Source organism: Pristiophorus japonicus, unplaced genomic scaffold (assembly GCF_044704955.1).
Source record: "Pristiophorus japonicus isolate sPriJap1 unplaced genomic scaffold, sPriJap1.hap1 HAP1_SCAFFOLD_2136, whole genome shotgun sequence".
Taxonomy (NCBI): domain Eukaryota; kingdom Metazoa; phylum Chordata; class Chondrichthyes; family Pristiophoridae; genus Pristiophorus; species Pristiophorus japonicus.
The window spans coordinates 22,501-35,952 of NW_027251839.1; the positions used below are offsets into that span (position 1 = coordinate 22,501).

The 13,452-nt window shown below is 53.2% G+C and overlaps 1 protein-coding gene across 1 annotated transcript in view; it reads right to left on the reverse strand.

Moving 5' to 3' along the window:
- Positions 1-12,030, reverse strand: part of LOC139245176 (low-density lipoprotein receptor-related protein 1-like) — a gene marked incomplete at its 3' end in the record, with an annotated part of 33,458 nt that extends 21,428 nt beyond the window's left edge. Inside the window, exons 1-2 of the mRNA XM_070871129.1 lie at positions 11,830-12,030; positions 4,295-4,483 (exon numbers count right to left, since the gene is read on the reverse strand). Coding sequence (XP_070727230.1) covers positions 4,295-4,483; positions 11,830-11,983 — 343 coding nt within the window. The remainder of the gene's footprint in view (positions 1-4,294; positions 4,484-11,829) is intronic.
- Between the last annotated feature and the right edge of the window lie 1,422 nt (positions 12,031-13,452).

Here is a 13,452-nt window from a genome sequence, read left to right on the forward strand (position 1 = left end):
TGCGAGTTAGGACACGGGGGCAGCGAGCACAGGAGGCGATGGGTGAGCAGGACTCGGTGTGAGTTAGGACACGGGGGCAGCTGAGTTTTGGATCACCTCTAGTTTACGTCGGGTAGAATGTGGGAGGCCGGCCAGGAGTGTGTTGGAATCGTCAAGTCTGGAGGTAACGGGGGCACGGATGAGGGTTTCAGCAGCGGATGAGCTGAGGCAGGGGGCGGAGACGGGCGATGTTACGGAGGGTGGAAACAGGCGGGTTTAGTTATGCCGCGGATATGTGGCCGGAAGCTAATTTCAGCGTAATTGGTAGGACACTGAGAACTGTAGAGCAACAGAGGGATCTTGGACTACAGGTCCACAAATCCCTGAAGGTCGCAGGCCAGGTGGATAAGGTGGTTAAGAAGGCACATGGAATACTTGCCTTTATTGGCCAAGGCATGGAATACAAGAGCAGGGGGTTTATGCTTGAACTGTATAAAACACTGGTTAGACCACAGCTGGAGTACTGCGTGCAGTTCTGGTCACCACATCACAGGAAGGATGTGATTGCACTGGAGAGGGTGCAGAGGAGATTTACCAGGATGTTGCACTGGAGGGTACAGAGGAGATTTACCAGGATGTTGCACTGGAGAGGGTACAGAGGAGATTTACCAGGATGTTGCACTGGAGAGGGTACAGAGGAGATTTACCAGAATGTTGCACTGGAGAGGGTACAGAGGAGATTTGCCAGGATGTTGCACTGGAGAGGGTACAGAGGTGAATTGCCAGGATGTTGCACTGGAGAGGGTACAGAGGAGATTTACCAGGTTGTTGCACTGGAGAGGGTGCAGAGGAGATTTACCAGGATGTTGCACTGGAGAGGGTACAGAGGAGATTTACCAGGATGTTGCACTGGAGAGGGTACAGAGGAGATTTACCAGGATGTTGCACTGGAGAGGGTGCAGAGGAGATTTACCAGGATGTTGCCCGAACTGGAGAATTTAAGCGATGAGGAAAGATTGGATAGGCTGGGGTTGTTTTCTTTGGAACAGAGGAGGTTGAGGGGAGACCTGATTGAGGTGTATAAAATGATGAGGGGCCTGGATAGTGTGGATAGGAAGGACCTGTTTCCCTTGGCAGAGGGATCAACAACCAGGGGGCACAGATTGAAAGTAATTGGGGGTAGGTTTAGAGGGGATTTGAGGGGAAATGTCTTCACCCAGAGGGTGGTGGGGTCTGGGGTGGAACTCACGGCCTGAAAGGGTGGTAGAGGCAGAAACCCTCACCACATTTGGATGTGCACTTGAAGTGCCGTAACCCGCAGGGCTACGGACCCAGAGCTGGAAAGTGGGATTAGGCTGGGTAGCTCTTGGTCGGCCGGCGCGGACACGATGGGCCAAAATGGCCTCCTTCCGTGCTGTAAATTTCTATGATTCTAAAATCAGGCACAGTTAGCTATTGGACACCCTGGAGAGTTAAGGGTTAATAGTGGAACTCCCTTGTATCTCGGAGTTACGGGCAAGGGTGTTGGGGCAGGGGGGTTTAGATCATTAAAATGTCACCGACAGGTACAGATAATAATCAGGAAGGCTAATGGGACGCTGGCCTTTATATCCAGGGGATGCTGCACTGTACAAAGCCCTGGTTAGACCACACCTGGAGCACTGTGAGCAGTTCTGGGCCCACACCTGAGGGAGGGTATATTGGGCTCGGAGAGAGTGCAGTGTGGGTTTACCAGAATGTTACCCACACTCCAAGGGTTACATTACGAGCAGAGATTACACAAACTGGGGTTGTGTTCCCCGGGATTTAGAAGGTTAAGGGGGCGATCTGATGGAAGTTTTCAGGATATTTCGGGGAACAGAGAGGGTAGAGAGAGAAACTGTTCCCGCTGGTTGGGGAGTCTGGGACTAGGGGCAGAGTCTGAAAATTAGAGCCAGACCTTTCAGGTGTGAAGTTGTGAAACATTTCTACACACAAAGGGTGGGAGAGGTTTGGGACTCTCTTCTGCAAACGGGAATTGATGCTAGGGGCCAATTGTTAATTTTAAATCCGAGATTGATAGATTTCTGTTAACCAAAGATTATTCAGGGATATGGGGCAAAGGCAGGTATATGGGGTTAGGTCACAGGTCAGCCACGATCTCATTGACTGGTGGAACAGGCTCGAGGGGCTGAACGGCCTCCTCCTGTTCCTAATGTAACAGGCTCGAGGGGCTGAACGGCCTCCTCCTGTTCCTAATGTAACAGGCTCGAATGGGGCTGAACGGCCTCTTCCTGTTCATAATGTAACATGCTCGAGGGGCTGAACGGCCTCCTCCTGTTCCTAATGTAACAGGCTCGAGGGACTGAATGGCCTCCTCCTGTTCCTAATGTAACAGGCTCGAGGGGCTGAATGGTCTCCTCCTGTTCCTAATGTAACAGGCTCGAGGGGCTGAACGGCCTCCTCCTGTTCCTAATGTAACAGGCTCGAGGGGCTGAATGGTCTCCTCCTGTTCCTAATGTAACAGGCTCGAGGGGCTGAATGGCCTCCTGTTCCTAATGTAACAGGCTCGAGGGGCTGAACGGCCTCCTCCTGTTCCTAATGTAACAGGCTCGAGGGGCTGAATGGCATCCTCCTGTTCCTAATGTAACAGGCTCGAGGGGCTGAATGGCCTCCTCCTGTTCCTAATGTAACAGGCTCGAGGGGCTGAATGGCCTCCTCCTGTTCCTAATGTAACAGGCTCGAGGGGCTGAATGGCCTCCTCCTGTTCCTAATGTAACAGGCTCGAGGGGCTGAATGGCCTCCTCCTGTTCCTAATGTAACAGGCTCGAGGGGCTGAATGGCCTCCTCCTGTTCCTAATGTAACAGACTCGAGGGGCTGAATGGCTTCCTCCTGTTCCTAATGTAACAAACTCGAGGGGCTGAATGGCCTCCTCCTGTTCCTAATGTAACAGGCTCGAGGGGCTGAATGGCCTCCTCCTGTTCCTAATGTAACAGGCTCGAGGGGCTGAATGACCTCCTCCTGTTCCTAATGCAACAGACTCGAGGGGCTGAATGGCTTCCTCCTGTTCCTAATGTAACAAACTCGAGGGGCTGAATGGCCTCCTCCTGTTCCTAATGTAACAGGCTCGAGGGGCTGAATGGCCTCCTCCAGTTCCTAATGTAACAGGCTCGAGGGGCTGAATGGCCTCCTCCTGTTCCTAATGTAACAGGCTCGAGGGGCTGAATGGCCTCCTCCTGTTCCTAATGTAACAGGCTCGAGGGGCTGAATGGCCACCTCCTGTTCCTAATGTAACAGGCTCGAGGGGCTGAATGGCCTGTTCCTAATGTAACAGGCTCGAGGGGCTGAATGGCCTCCTCCTGTTCCTAATGTAACAGGCTCGAGGGGCTGAATGGCCTCCTCCTGTTCCTAATGTAGCAGGCTCGAGGGGCTGAATGGTCTCCTCCAGTTCCTAATGTAACAGGCTCGAGGGGCTGAATGGCCTCCTCCTGTTCCTAATGTAACAGGCTCGAGGGGCTGAATGGCCTGTTCCTAATGTAACAGGCTCGAGGGGCTGAATGGCCTGTTCCTAATGTAACAGGCTCGAGGGGCTGAATGGCCTCCTCCTGTTCCTAATGTAACAGGCTCGAGGGGCTGAATGGCCTCCTCCAGTTCCTAATGTAACAGGCTCGAGGGGCTGAATGGCCTCCTCCTGTTCCTAATGTAACAGGCTCGAGGGGCTGAATGGCCTCCTCCAGTTCCTAATGTAACAGGCTCGAGGGGCTGAATGGCCTCCTCCAGTTCCTAATGTAACAGGCTCGAGGGGCTGAATGACCCCCTCCTGTTCCTAATGTAACAGGCTCGAGGGGCTGAATGGCCTCCTCCAGTTCCTAATGTAACAGGCTCGAGGGGCTGAATGGCCTCCTCCTGTTCCTAATGTAACAGGCTCGAGGGGCTGAATGGCCTCCTCCAGTTCCTAATGTAACAGGCTCGAGGGGCTGAATGGCCTCCTCCTGTTCCTAATGTAACAGGCTCGAGGGGCTGAATGGCCTCCTCCAGTTCCTAATGTAACAGGCTCGAGGGGCTGAATGGTCTCCTCCTGTTCCTAATGTAACAGGCTCGAGGGGCTGAACGGCCTCCTCCTGTTCCTAATGTAACAGGCTCGAGGGGCTGAACGGCCTCCTCCTGTTCCTAATGTAACAGGCTCGAGGGGCTGAACGGCCTCCTCCTGTTCCTAATGTAACAGGCTCGAGGGGCTGAACGGCCTCCTCCTGTTCCTAATGTAACAGGCTCGAGGGGCTGAATGGCCTCCTCCTGTTCCTAATGTAACAGGCTCGAGGGAGGGACCCGGTTTACCTTCAGGTTGACGGTACGAGTGAAAGATGTGGATGTCCATGGGCCGGTGAAGGGTGCTAATTAGCACAGTCTTGTTGGCCCCTGTGCTCTTATGCGCCCGGTTAATCGACTTGGTTTCCCAGTCTGTCCAGTAGATGTAATCTTCAAAGAGTGTCAGGGCGAAGATGTGTGGGATGTCCTGGTCCAGCACTGCGCAGAGACAAGAGAGAGAGAACTTGGGTTAATGCGTTCAGCCCATCATCCCCGTCTTGCTGAACGCGCCCCCTCCACCCCAGTCCCATTCACCCCCTCCTCCCCCACCCCCTCCCTCCCTCGCAGACGCACCAACGTTAGCGTCCTCGACCAGGCCAACATCGAAGCACTGACCACACTCGACCAGCTCCGCTGGGCAGGGCCACATTGTCCGCATGGTTCCCCCAGACACGAGACTCCCAAAGCAAGCGCTCTACTCGGAACTCCTTCACGGGCAAACGGGCCAAAGGTGGGCAGAGGAAACGTTACAAGGGACCACCCTCAAAGCCTCCCTGATAAAGTGCAACATCCCCACCGACACCTGGGAGTCCCTGGGCCCAAAGACCAGTCTGCCCTAAGTGGAGGGAGTGCATCCGGGAGGGCGCTGAGCACCTCGAGTCTCATCGCCGAGAGCGTGCAGAAACCAAGCGCAGGCAGCGGAAGGACATAAGAAGATAAGAAATAGGAGCAGGAGTAGGCCATTTGGCCCTTCGAGCCTGCTCCGCCATTCAATAAGATCATGGCTGATCTGATCATCGACTCAGGTCCACTTCCCCGCCCGCTCCCCAAAATCCTTTACTGACTTATTGTTATAAAATCTGTATATCTTCACCTTAAATATATTCAATGTCCCAGCCTCCACAGCTCTCTGGGGCAGAGAATTCCACAGATTTACAACCCTCTGAGAGAAGAAATTCCTCCTCATCTCAGTTTTAAATGGGCGGCCCCTTATTCTAAGATTATGTCCCCTAGTTTTAGTTTCCCCTATGAGTATTTAGTTTCTCCGAATATTTTTCTGTCATCTCAAATTCTATTCTCCTCATGTCATTCATTTATCTCTTTCTCATTTTGATCGTTCTATTTATTCTTAGACTTTCTTTTCTAGTCTCTCTTTTATTTCAGATGCCCTGTTTCGCTTCTTATTACTCTCACTTTTACCTCAATACTATTTCCTTTTGGTCTTCCTTTGCTCACCTTTTTCTCTCTTCATTTCACTACTTTTTCTATTTCTCTCAACATAAATCTTTCCCACACCTCTCAGTAAATGTGGAACAATTTCCACATCTCTTCTGATGACATTTTTAATTCTTAACTATAGTTACACTTATACTATTGCGGCAAACCAGTCCCACCCTCCCCTTCCCTCAACGACTATCTGTCCCATCTGTGACAGGGACTGTGGTTCCCGTATTGGACTGTTCAGCCAACTAAGGACTCGTGTTTAGAGTGGAGGCAAGTCTTCCTCGATTCCGAGGGACTGCCGCTGATGATGATGATCCCCACCCATCAGTCCCATTCCGCCCCTCTCCCCCACCCATGTCCCCCTCTGTCTGAACGAGCTTACGAACATAAGACTTGCATTTATATATCGCCTTTCACGACGTACCAAAGCGCTTTACAGCCAATGAAGTACTTTTGGAGTGCAGTCACTGTTGTAATGTGGGAAACGCCAATTTGCGCACAGCAAGCTCCCACACACAGCAATGTGATAATGACCCGGATCATCTGTTTTAGTGATGTTGGTCAAAGGATAAATATTGGCCCCAGGACACCGGGGAGAACTCCCCCTGCTCTTCTTCCAAATAGTGGGCCATGGGATCTTTTACGGACACCTGGGAGGCAGACGGGGCCTCGGTTTAACGTCTCATCTGAAAGATGGATAGTAAAGTAAGAATTAGGAGCAGGAGTAGGCCATTCGGCCCCTGGAGCCTGCTCCACCATTCAATGAGATTGTGGCAGATCTACCTCAAATCCAACGTCCCACCCGATATCCATATCCCTGGATTCCCCAAGACTCCAAAAATCTAACGATCTTAGCCTTGAATATACTCAGCAGCAACCATCAGTCCCATTCCTCACACCCCCGCCCTTATCTTGGAGCGAGCTTGCCCTCAGTCCCATTTTGCCCCTCTCTCTCTGAATGGTGACAGATTAGTAAAAGGGGAGATGCAACGAGACCTGGGTGTCATGGTACATCAGTCATTGAAAGTTGGCATGCAGGTACAGCAGGCGGTGAAGATGGCAAATGGCATGTTGGCCTTCATAGCGAGAGGATTTGAGTATAGGAGCAGGGAGGTCTTACTGCAGTTGTACAGGGCCTTGGTGAGGCTACACCTGGAATATTGTGTTAGTTTTGGTCTCCTAATCTGAGGAAGGACATTCTTGCTATTGAGGGAGTGCAGCGAAGGTTCACCACACTGATTCCCGGGATGGCAGGACTGACATATGAAGAAAGACTGGATCGACTCGGCTTATATTCACTGGAATTTAGAAGGATGAGAGGGGATCTCATAGAAACATATAAAATTCTGACCAGACTGGACAGGTTAGATGCAGGAAGAATGTTCCCGATTTTGGGGAAGTCCAGAACCAGGGGACACAGTCTAAGCATAAGGGGTAAGCCATTTAGGACCGAGATGAGGAGAAACTTCTTCACTCAGAATTGTGAACCTGTGGAATTCTCTACCACAGAGAGTTGTTGGGGCCAGTTCGTTAGATATATTCAAAAGGGAGTTAAATGTGGCCCTTACGGCTAAAGGGATCAGGGGGTATGGAGAGAAAGCAGGAATGGGGTACTGAGGGAAGGATCAGCCATGAACTCATTGAATGGTGGTGCAGGCTCGAAGAGCCGAATGGCCTACTCCTGCACCTATTTTCTATGTTTCTATGAAAGTGCGTTCCCTGGCTGGAATCTGCCCAAACTCTGGTTGTTGTTCCGTCTCAAAGCTCGTGACTCCCCTGTTCCTGGCCTCCTCACCTACTCTCTCTATCTCTGGAACTCGGTCTCGCACTCCTCCGTCTCCCAGTCTTTATTACTAACACTAGATTTTATTTAAAAATCCAGATTTATTTAATTAAATTTAAATTTCCCCCAGCTGCTCTGGTGGGATTTGAACCTGGGTCTCTAGATTATTGGTCTAGTCTCCTGGTTTACAGTCCAGTAACGCATAGACAGTCCCTCGGAATCGAGGAAGACTTGCTTCCATTCTAACACGAGTCCTTCGGTGGCTGAACAGTCCAATACAGGAACCACAGTCCCTGTCACAGGTGGGACAGATGGACGTTGAGGGAAGGGGTGGGTGGGACTGGTTTGCCGCACGCTCCTTCCGCTGCCTGCGCTTGGTTTCTGCACGCTCTTGGCGACGAGACTCGAGGTGCTCAGCACCCTCCCGGATGCACTCCCTCCACTTAGGGCGGACTGGTCTTTGGGCCAGGGACTCCCAGGTGTCGGTGGGGATGTTGCACTTTATCAGGGAGGCTTTGAGGGTGGTCCCTTGTAACGTTTCCTCTGCCCACCTTTGGCTCGTTTGCTCGTGAAGGAGTTCCGAGTAGAGCGCTTGCTTTGGGAGTCTCGTGTCTGGGGCATGCGGACAATGTGGCCCGCCCAGCGGAGCTGGTCGAGTGTGGTCAGTGCTTCGATGCTGGGGATGTTGGCCTGGTCGAGGACGCTAACGTTGGTGCATCTGTTCTCCCGTGGGATTTGCAAGATCTTGCGGAGACAGCGTTGGTGGTATTTCTCCAGTGACTTGAGGTGTCTACTGTACATGGTCCGTGTCTCTGGGCCATACAGGAGGGCGGGTATCACTACAGCCCTGTAGACCATGAGCTGGGTGGTGGATTTGTGGGGCCTGATCTTCAAACACTCTTTTCCTCAGGCGGCCGAAGGCTGCACTGGCGCACTGGAGGCAGTGTTGGGTCTCGTCGCCAATGTCTGCCCTTGTTGATAAGAGGCTCCCGAGGTATGGGAAATGGTCCACGTTGTCCAGGGCCACGCCGTGGATCTTGATGACTGGGGGGCAGTGCTGAGCGGCGAGGACAGGCTGCTGGAGGACCTTTGTCTTTACGGATTGTTTAGTGTAAGGTCCGTGCTTTCATACGCCTCAGTAAATACATCGACTATATCCTGGAGTGCAGCCTCTGTATGTGCGCAGACGCAGGCATCGTCCGCGTACTGTAGCTCGAGGACAGAGGTTGGGGTGGTCTTGGACCTGGCCTGGAGGTGGCGAAGGTTGAACAGCTTCCCACTGGTTCTGTAGTTTAGTTCCACTCCAGCGGGGAGCTTGTTGACTGTGAGGTGGAGCATGGCAGCGAGGAAGATTGAGGGCGATGACACAGCCCTGTTTGACCCCGGTCCGCACGTGGATTGGGTCAGTGACGGATCCACTGGTAAGGATCACGGCCTTGCATGTCGTTGTGGAGCAGGCGGAGGATATTGACACCAATCCAGTATCACCACGATGCCACCGTACTCCATACGGTGCTCCACAGACGGTTCAATCTATGGGTGAAGGACTGCACCCCCCACAACCTGTTATTTGCTGCTGGAGAGTAACCGGTGGACACACACAGCAAGCACACAGTTTGGCAATCGCTCGGACATTGGCAGATAAACTGTAGCTGTAGATGGACACAGTAAGCCAGAAGCCGCTGCTTACGTCAATGCGGTGATATCTTATCAGGACAAACACTGGAACAGATCGATCGGAAAAGCTACGAGCAGGGGGGAGCAATGTGTGCACTTAAAGCTCGCACAGCGATAGCGGGATCACCAACATCCTCAACACGGCGGATTTCACAGCACATTGATTCATCAAACCAAGTTTATCTCCGTGCGATATCCAGCCCGCACGCCCCTCCCCCCCACAACCCCGCTCGCTTGTCCGACATCCAGTACTGGATGAGCAGAAATTTCCAACTGTTGGCCTTTACTGCAAAGGGAGATGGAGCAAAGAAGCAGGGAGGTCCTGCTACAACTGTACAGAGTATTAGTGAGGCCACACCTGGAGTACTGCGTGCAGTTTGAGTCTCCTTATTTAAGGAGGGATGGAAACATAGAAAATAGGTGCAGGAGTAGGCCATTCGGCCCTTCGAGCCTGCACCACCATTCAATATGATCATGGCTGATCATGCAACTTCAGTACCCCATTCCTGCTTTCTCTCCATACCCCCTGATCCCTTTAGCCGTAAGGGCCACATCTAACTCCCTTTTAAATATATCTAACGAACTGGCCTCAACAACTCTCCACAGGTTCACAATTCTCTGGGTGAAGATGTTTTTCCTCATCTCGGTCCTAAATGGCTTACCCCTTATCCTTAGACTGTGACCCCTGGTTCTGGACTTCCCCAACATCGGGGACATTCTTCCTGCATCTGACCTGTCTAAACCCGTCAGAATTTTATATGTTTCTATGAGATCCCCTCTCATTCTTCTAAATTCCAAGGAATATAAGCCTAGTCGATCCAGTCTTTCTTCATCTGTCAGTCCTGCCATCCCGGGAATCAGTCTGGTGAACCTTCACTGCACTCCCTCAATAGCAAGAATGTCCTTCCTCAGGTTAGGAGACCAAAACTGTATACAATATTCCAAGTGTGGACTCACCAAGGCCCTGTACAACTGCAGTAAGACCTCCCTGCTCCTATACTCAAATCCTCTCGCTATGAAGGCCAACATACCATTTGCCTTCTTCACCGCCTGCTGTACCTGCATGCCAACTTTCAATGACTGATGTACCATGACACCCAAGTCTCATTACTTCTCCCCTTTTCCTAATCATTCAGATAATAATCTGCCTTCCTGTTTTTGCCACCAAAGTGGATAACCACTTTGCATTGGAGGTAGTTCAGAAAAGGTTCACTCGGTTGATTCCGGAGATGAGGGGGTTGACTTATGAGGAAAGGTTGAGGAGGTTGGGCCTCTACTCATTGGAATTCAGAAGAATGAGAGGTGATCTTATTGAAACGTATAAGATTATGAGGGGGCTGGACAAGGTGGATGCAGAGAGGATGTTTCCACTGATGGGGGAGACTAGAACTAGGGGGCATGGTCTTCGAATAAGGGGCCGCCCATTTAAAACTGAGATGAGGAGGAATTTCTTCTCTCAGAGGGTTGTAAATCTGTGGAATTCTCTGCCCCAGAGAGCTGTGGAGGCTGGGACATTGAATATATTTAAGGTGGAGATAGACAGATTTTTGAGCGATAAGGGAGTGAAGGGTTATGGGGAGCGGGCGGGGAAGTGGAGCTGAGTCCATGATCGGATCAGCCATGATCGTATTAAATGGCTGAGCAGGCTCAAGGGGCCGAATGGCCGACTCCTGCTCCTATTTCTTATGTTCTTATGTAAATATTGCGAAGACCTAAGCCATTGTCTTCGGTCCCCACCACAACCATAAACTCACGGTGTTGTGAGGAGCTATCACCAGATAGGAAACGAGAGCAGGAACACTGGCTGAGCTACACTGGCTCCATCAGGCAACACCTCGAGCTTATAATGCTCATTGCTCCTCTTCAAAACCCTCCTCACTCCATCTCTGCAACCTCCTCCAGCCCCTACACCCCTCCCTATCTCTGTAACCTCCTCCAGCCCCTACATCCCTCCCTATCTCTGTAACCTCCTCCAGACCCTACACCCCTCCCTAGCTCTGTAACCTCCTCCAGCCCCCTGCACCCCGCCCTATCTCTGTAACCCCCTCCAGCCCCTACACCCCTCCCTATCTCTGTAACCACCTCCAGCCCCTACACCCCTCCCTATCTCTGTAACCCCTAGCCCCTACACCCCTCCCTATCTCTGCTACCTCCTCCAGACTCTACACCCCTCCCTATCTCTGTAACCTCCTCCAGCCCCTACACCCCTCCCCATCTCTGTAACCTCCTCCAGCCCCTACACCCCTCCCTATCTCTGTAAGCTCCTCCAGTCTCTACACCCCTCCCTATCTCTGTAACCCGCTCCAGCCCCACAACCCCCCGAGATCTCTGCGCTCCTCTAATTCTGCCCTCCTGACCATCCCGGATTATAATCGCTCCACCATCGGTGGCCATGCCTTCTGTTGCCTGGGCCCCAAGCTCTGGAACTCCCTCCCTAAACCTCTCCGCCTCTCTCTCTCCATAAAACCTACCTCTTTGATCAAGCTTTTGTCCCTAATATCTCCTGATGTGGCTTGCTCTTGTTAAGCGCCTTGGAAAGTCTTACTGTGATAAAGTTGCTGTATAAACAACCACAACGTGTATTTATAAAGCGCCTTTAACGTAGTGAAACGTCCGAAGGTGCTTCACGGGATAGAAATTTGATAGGTGAGCAAAGGTTTGGTCAAAGACGGAGGTTTTAAGGAACGTCTTAAAGGAGGAGAGAGAGGCGGAGAGGTTTAGGGAGGGAGTTCCAGAGCTTGGGGCCCAGGCGACAGAAGGCACGGCCACCGATGGTTGAGCCAGAGATGTCCAAGAGGGCGGATTAAAAACTTCCCGACACGCACGATAAATGTATCAGTGCCCGGACACGAACGAGGGAAGAGGTGCAAGTCCCACCCACCGATGTGCCTGTTGGCTCCGTCAAGGTCGGCGAACTGGATGTAGTCCTCTCGGGCGTCAGCCCAGTACACGCGATTGTTGACGTAGTCGAGGGTCAGCCCGTTGGGCCAGGTGATCCTGGTGTCTACCACCATACTCCGATTGGTGCCGTCCATTCCGATTCTGCCGATGTGAGGGTGGTCGCCCCAGTCTGACCAGTACAGGTACCTTGGGTCACAGGTCAGAGTTAATCAGCAGCGGGTACTTCCCAGTCCATCGCCCGCCCCACCAACCCTCCCCTACACCCCTTAACCCCTGACCCCCGCCCCAGACTGACCAGTACAGGTACCTTGGGTCACAGGTCAGAGTTAATCAGCAGCGGGTACATTCCAGTCCATCGCCCGCCCCACCGACCCTCCCCTACACCTCTTAACCCCTGACCCCCGCCCCAGACTGACCAGTACAGGTACCTTGGGTCACAGGTCAGAGTTAATCAGCAGCGGGTACTTCCCAGTCCATCGCCCGACAAACCGACCTCCCCTCGACCCCCTCGCCTCGCCCCCACAACGATCCTCCCCCGAACAATACAGATACCCTAGATTACAATTCTAAAACCAGAACGCTGCAATCTATTGCCTGACCACTCGACGCTCCACTGCCCTGAACACCCCCCTCAACCCACCCCACCCCACGATACTGATCCCTGGCCAGGGACGGTTTCTATGCCTGCGTGGTCCAGAAAGAAAGAACTTGCAGTTATATAACACCTGTCACAAACTCAAGGGAGAGGGCGAAAGCGAACGAGCGCGAGCGGGGGGCCTGTGAGAGAGAGCGAGAGAGAGCGGGGGCGCGCGAGAGAGGGAGTGGAGGGAGACGGGGAACGAGAGCAAGAGAGAGCGGGGGCACGCGCGAGGGGGAGTCGAGAGAGACGGGGAGTGAGAGAGAGCAAGAGAGAGCGGGGGCGCGCGAGGGAGTGGAGGGAGACGGGGAACGAGAGAGAGCAAGAGAGAGCGGGGGGCACGCGAGAGGGAATGGAGGGAGACGGGGAGTGAGAGAGAGCAAGAGGGAGTGGGCGCACGCGCGAGGGAGTGGAGGGAGACGGGGAACGAGAGAGAGCAAGAGAGAGCAAGAGAGAGCGGGGGCGCGCGCGAGAGGGAATGGAGGGAGACGGGGAACGAGAGAGAGCAAGAGGGAGCGGGGCGCGCGCGAGGGAGTGGAGAGAGACAGGGAACGAGAGAGAGCAAGAGAGAGCGGGGGCGCGCGAGAGAGGGAGTGGAGGGAGACGGGGAGTGAGAGAGAGCAAGAGAGAGCGGGGCGCGCGCGAGGGAATGGAGGGAGACGGGGAACGAGAGAGAGAGCGGAGGGAGACGGGAAACGAGAGAGAGCGGAGGGAGACGGGGAACGAGAGAGGGAACGGAGGGAGACGGGGAACGAGAGAGAGAGCGGAGGGAGACGGGGAAGGAGAGAGAGAGCGGAGGGAGACGGGGAAGGAGAGAGAGAGCTGAGGGAGACGGGGAACGAGAGAGCGAGCGGAGGGAGACGGGGAACGAGAGAGAGAGCGGAGGGAGACGGGGAACGAGAGAGAGAGCGGAGGGAGGCGGGGAGCGAGAGAGAGAGAGCGGAGGGAGACGGGGAACGAGAGAGA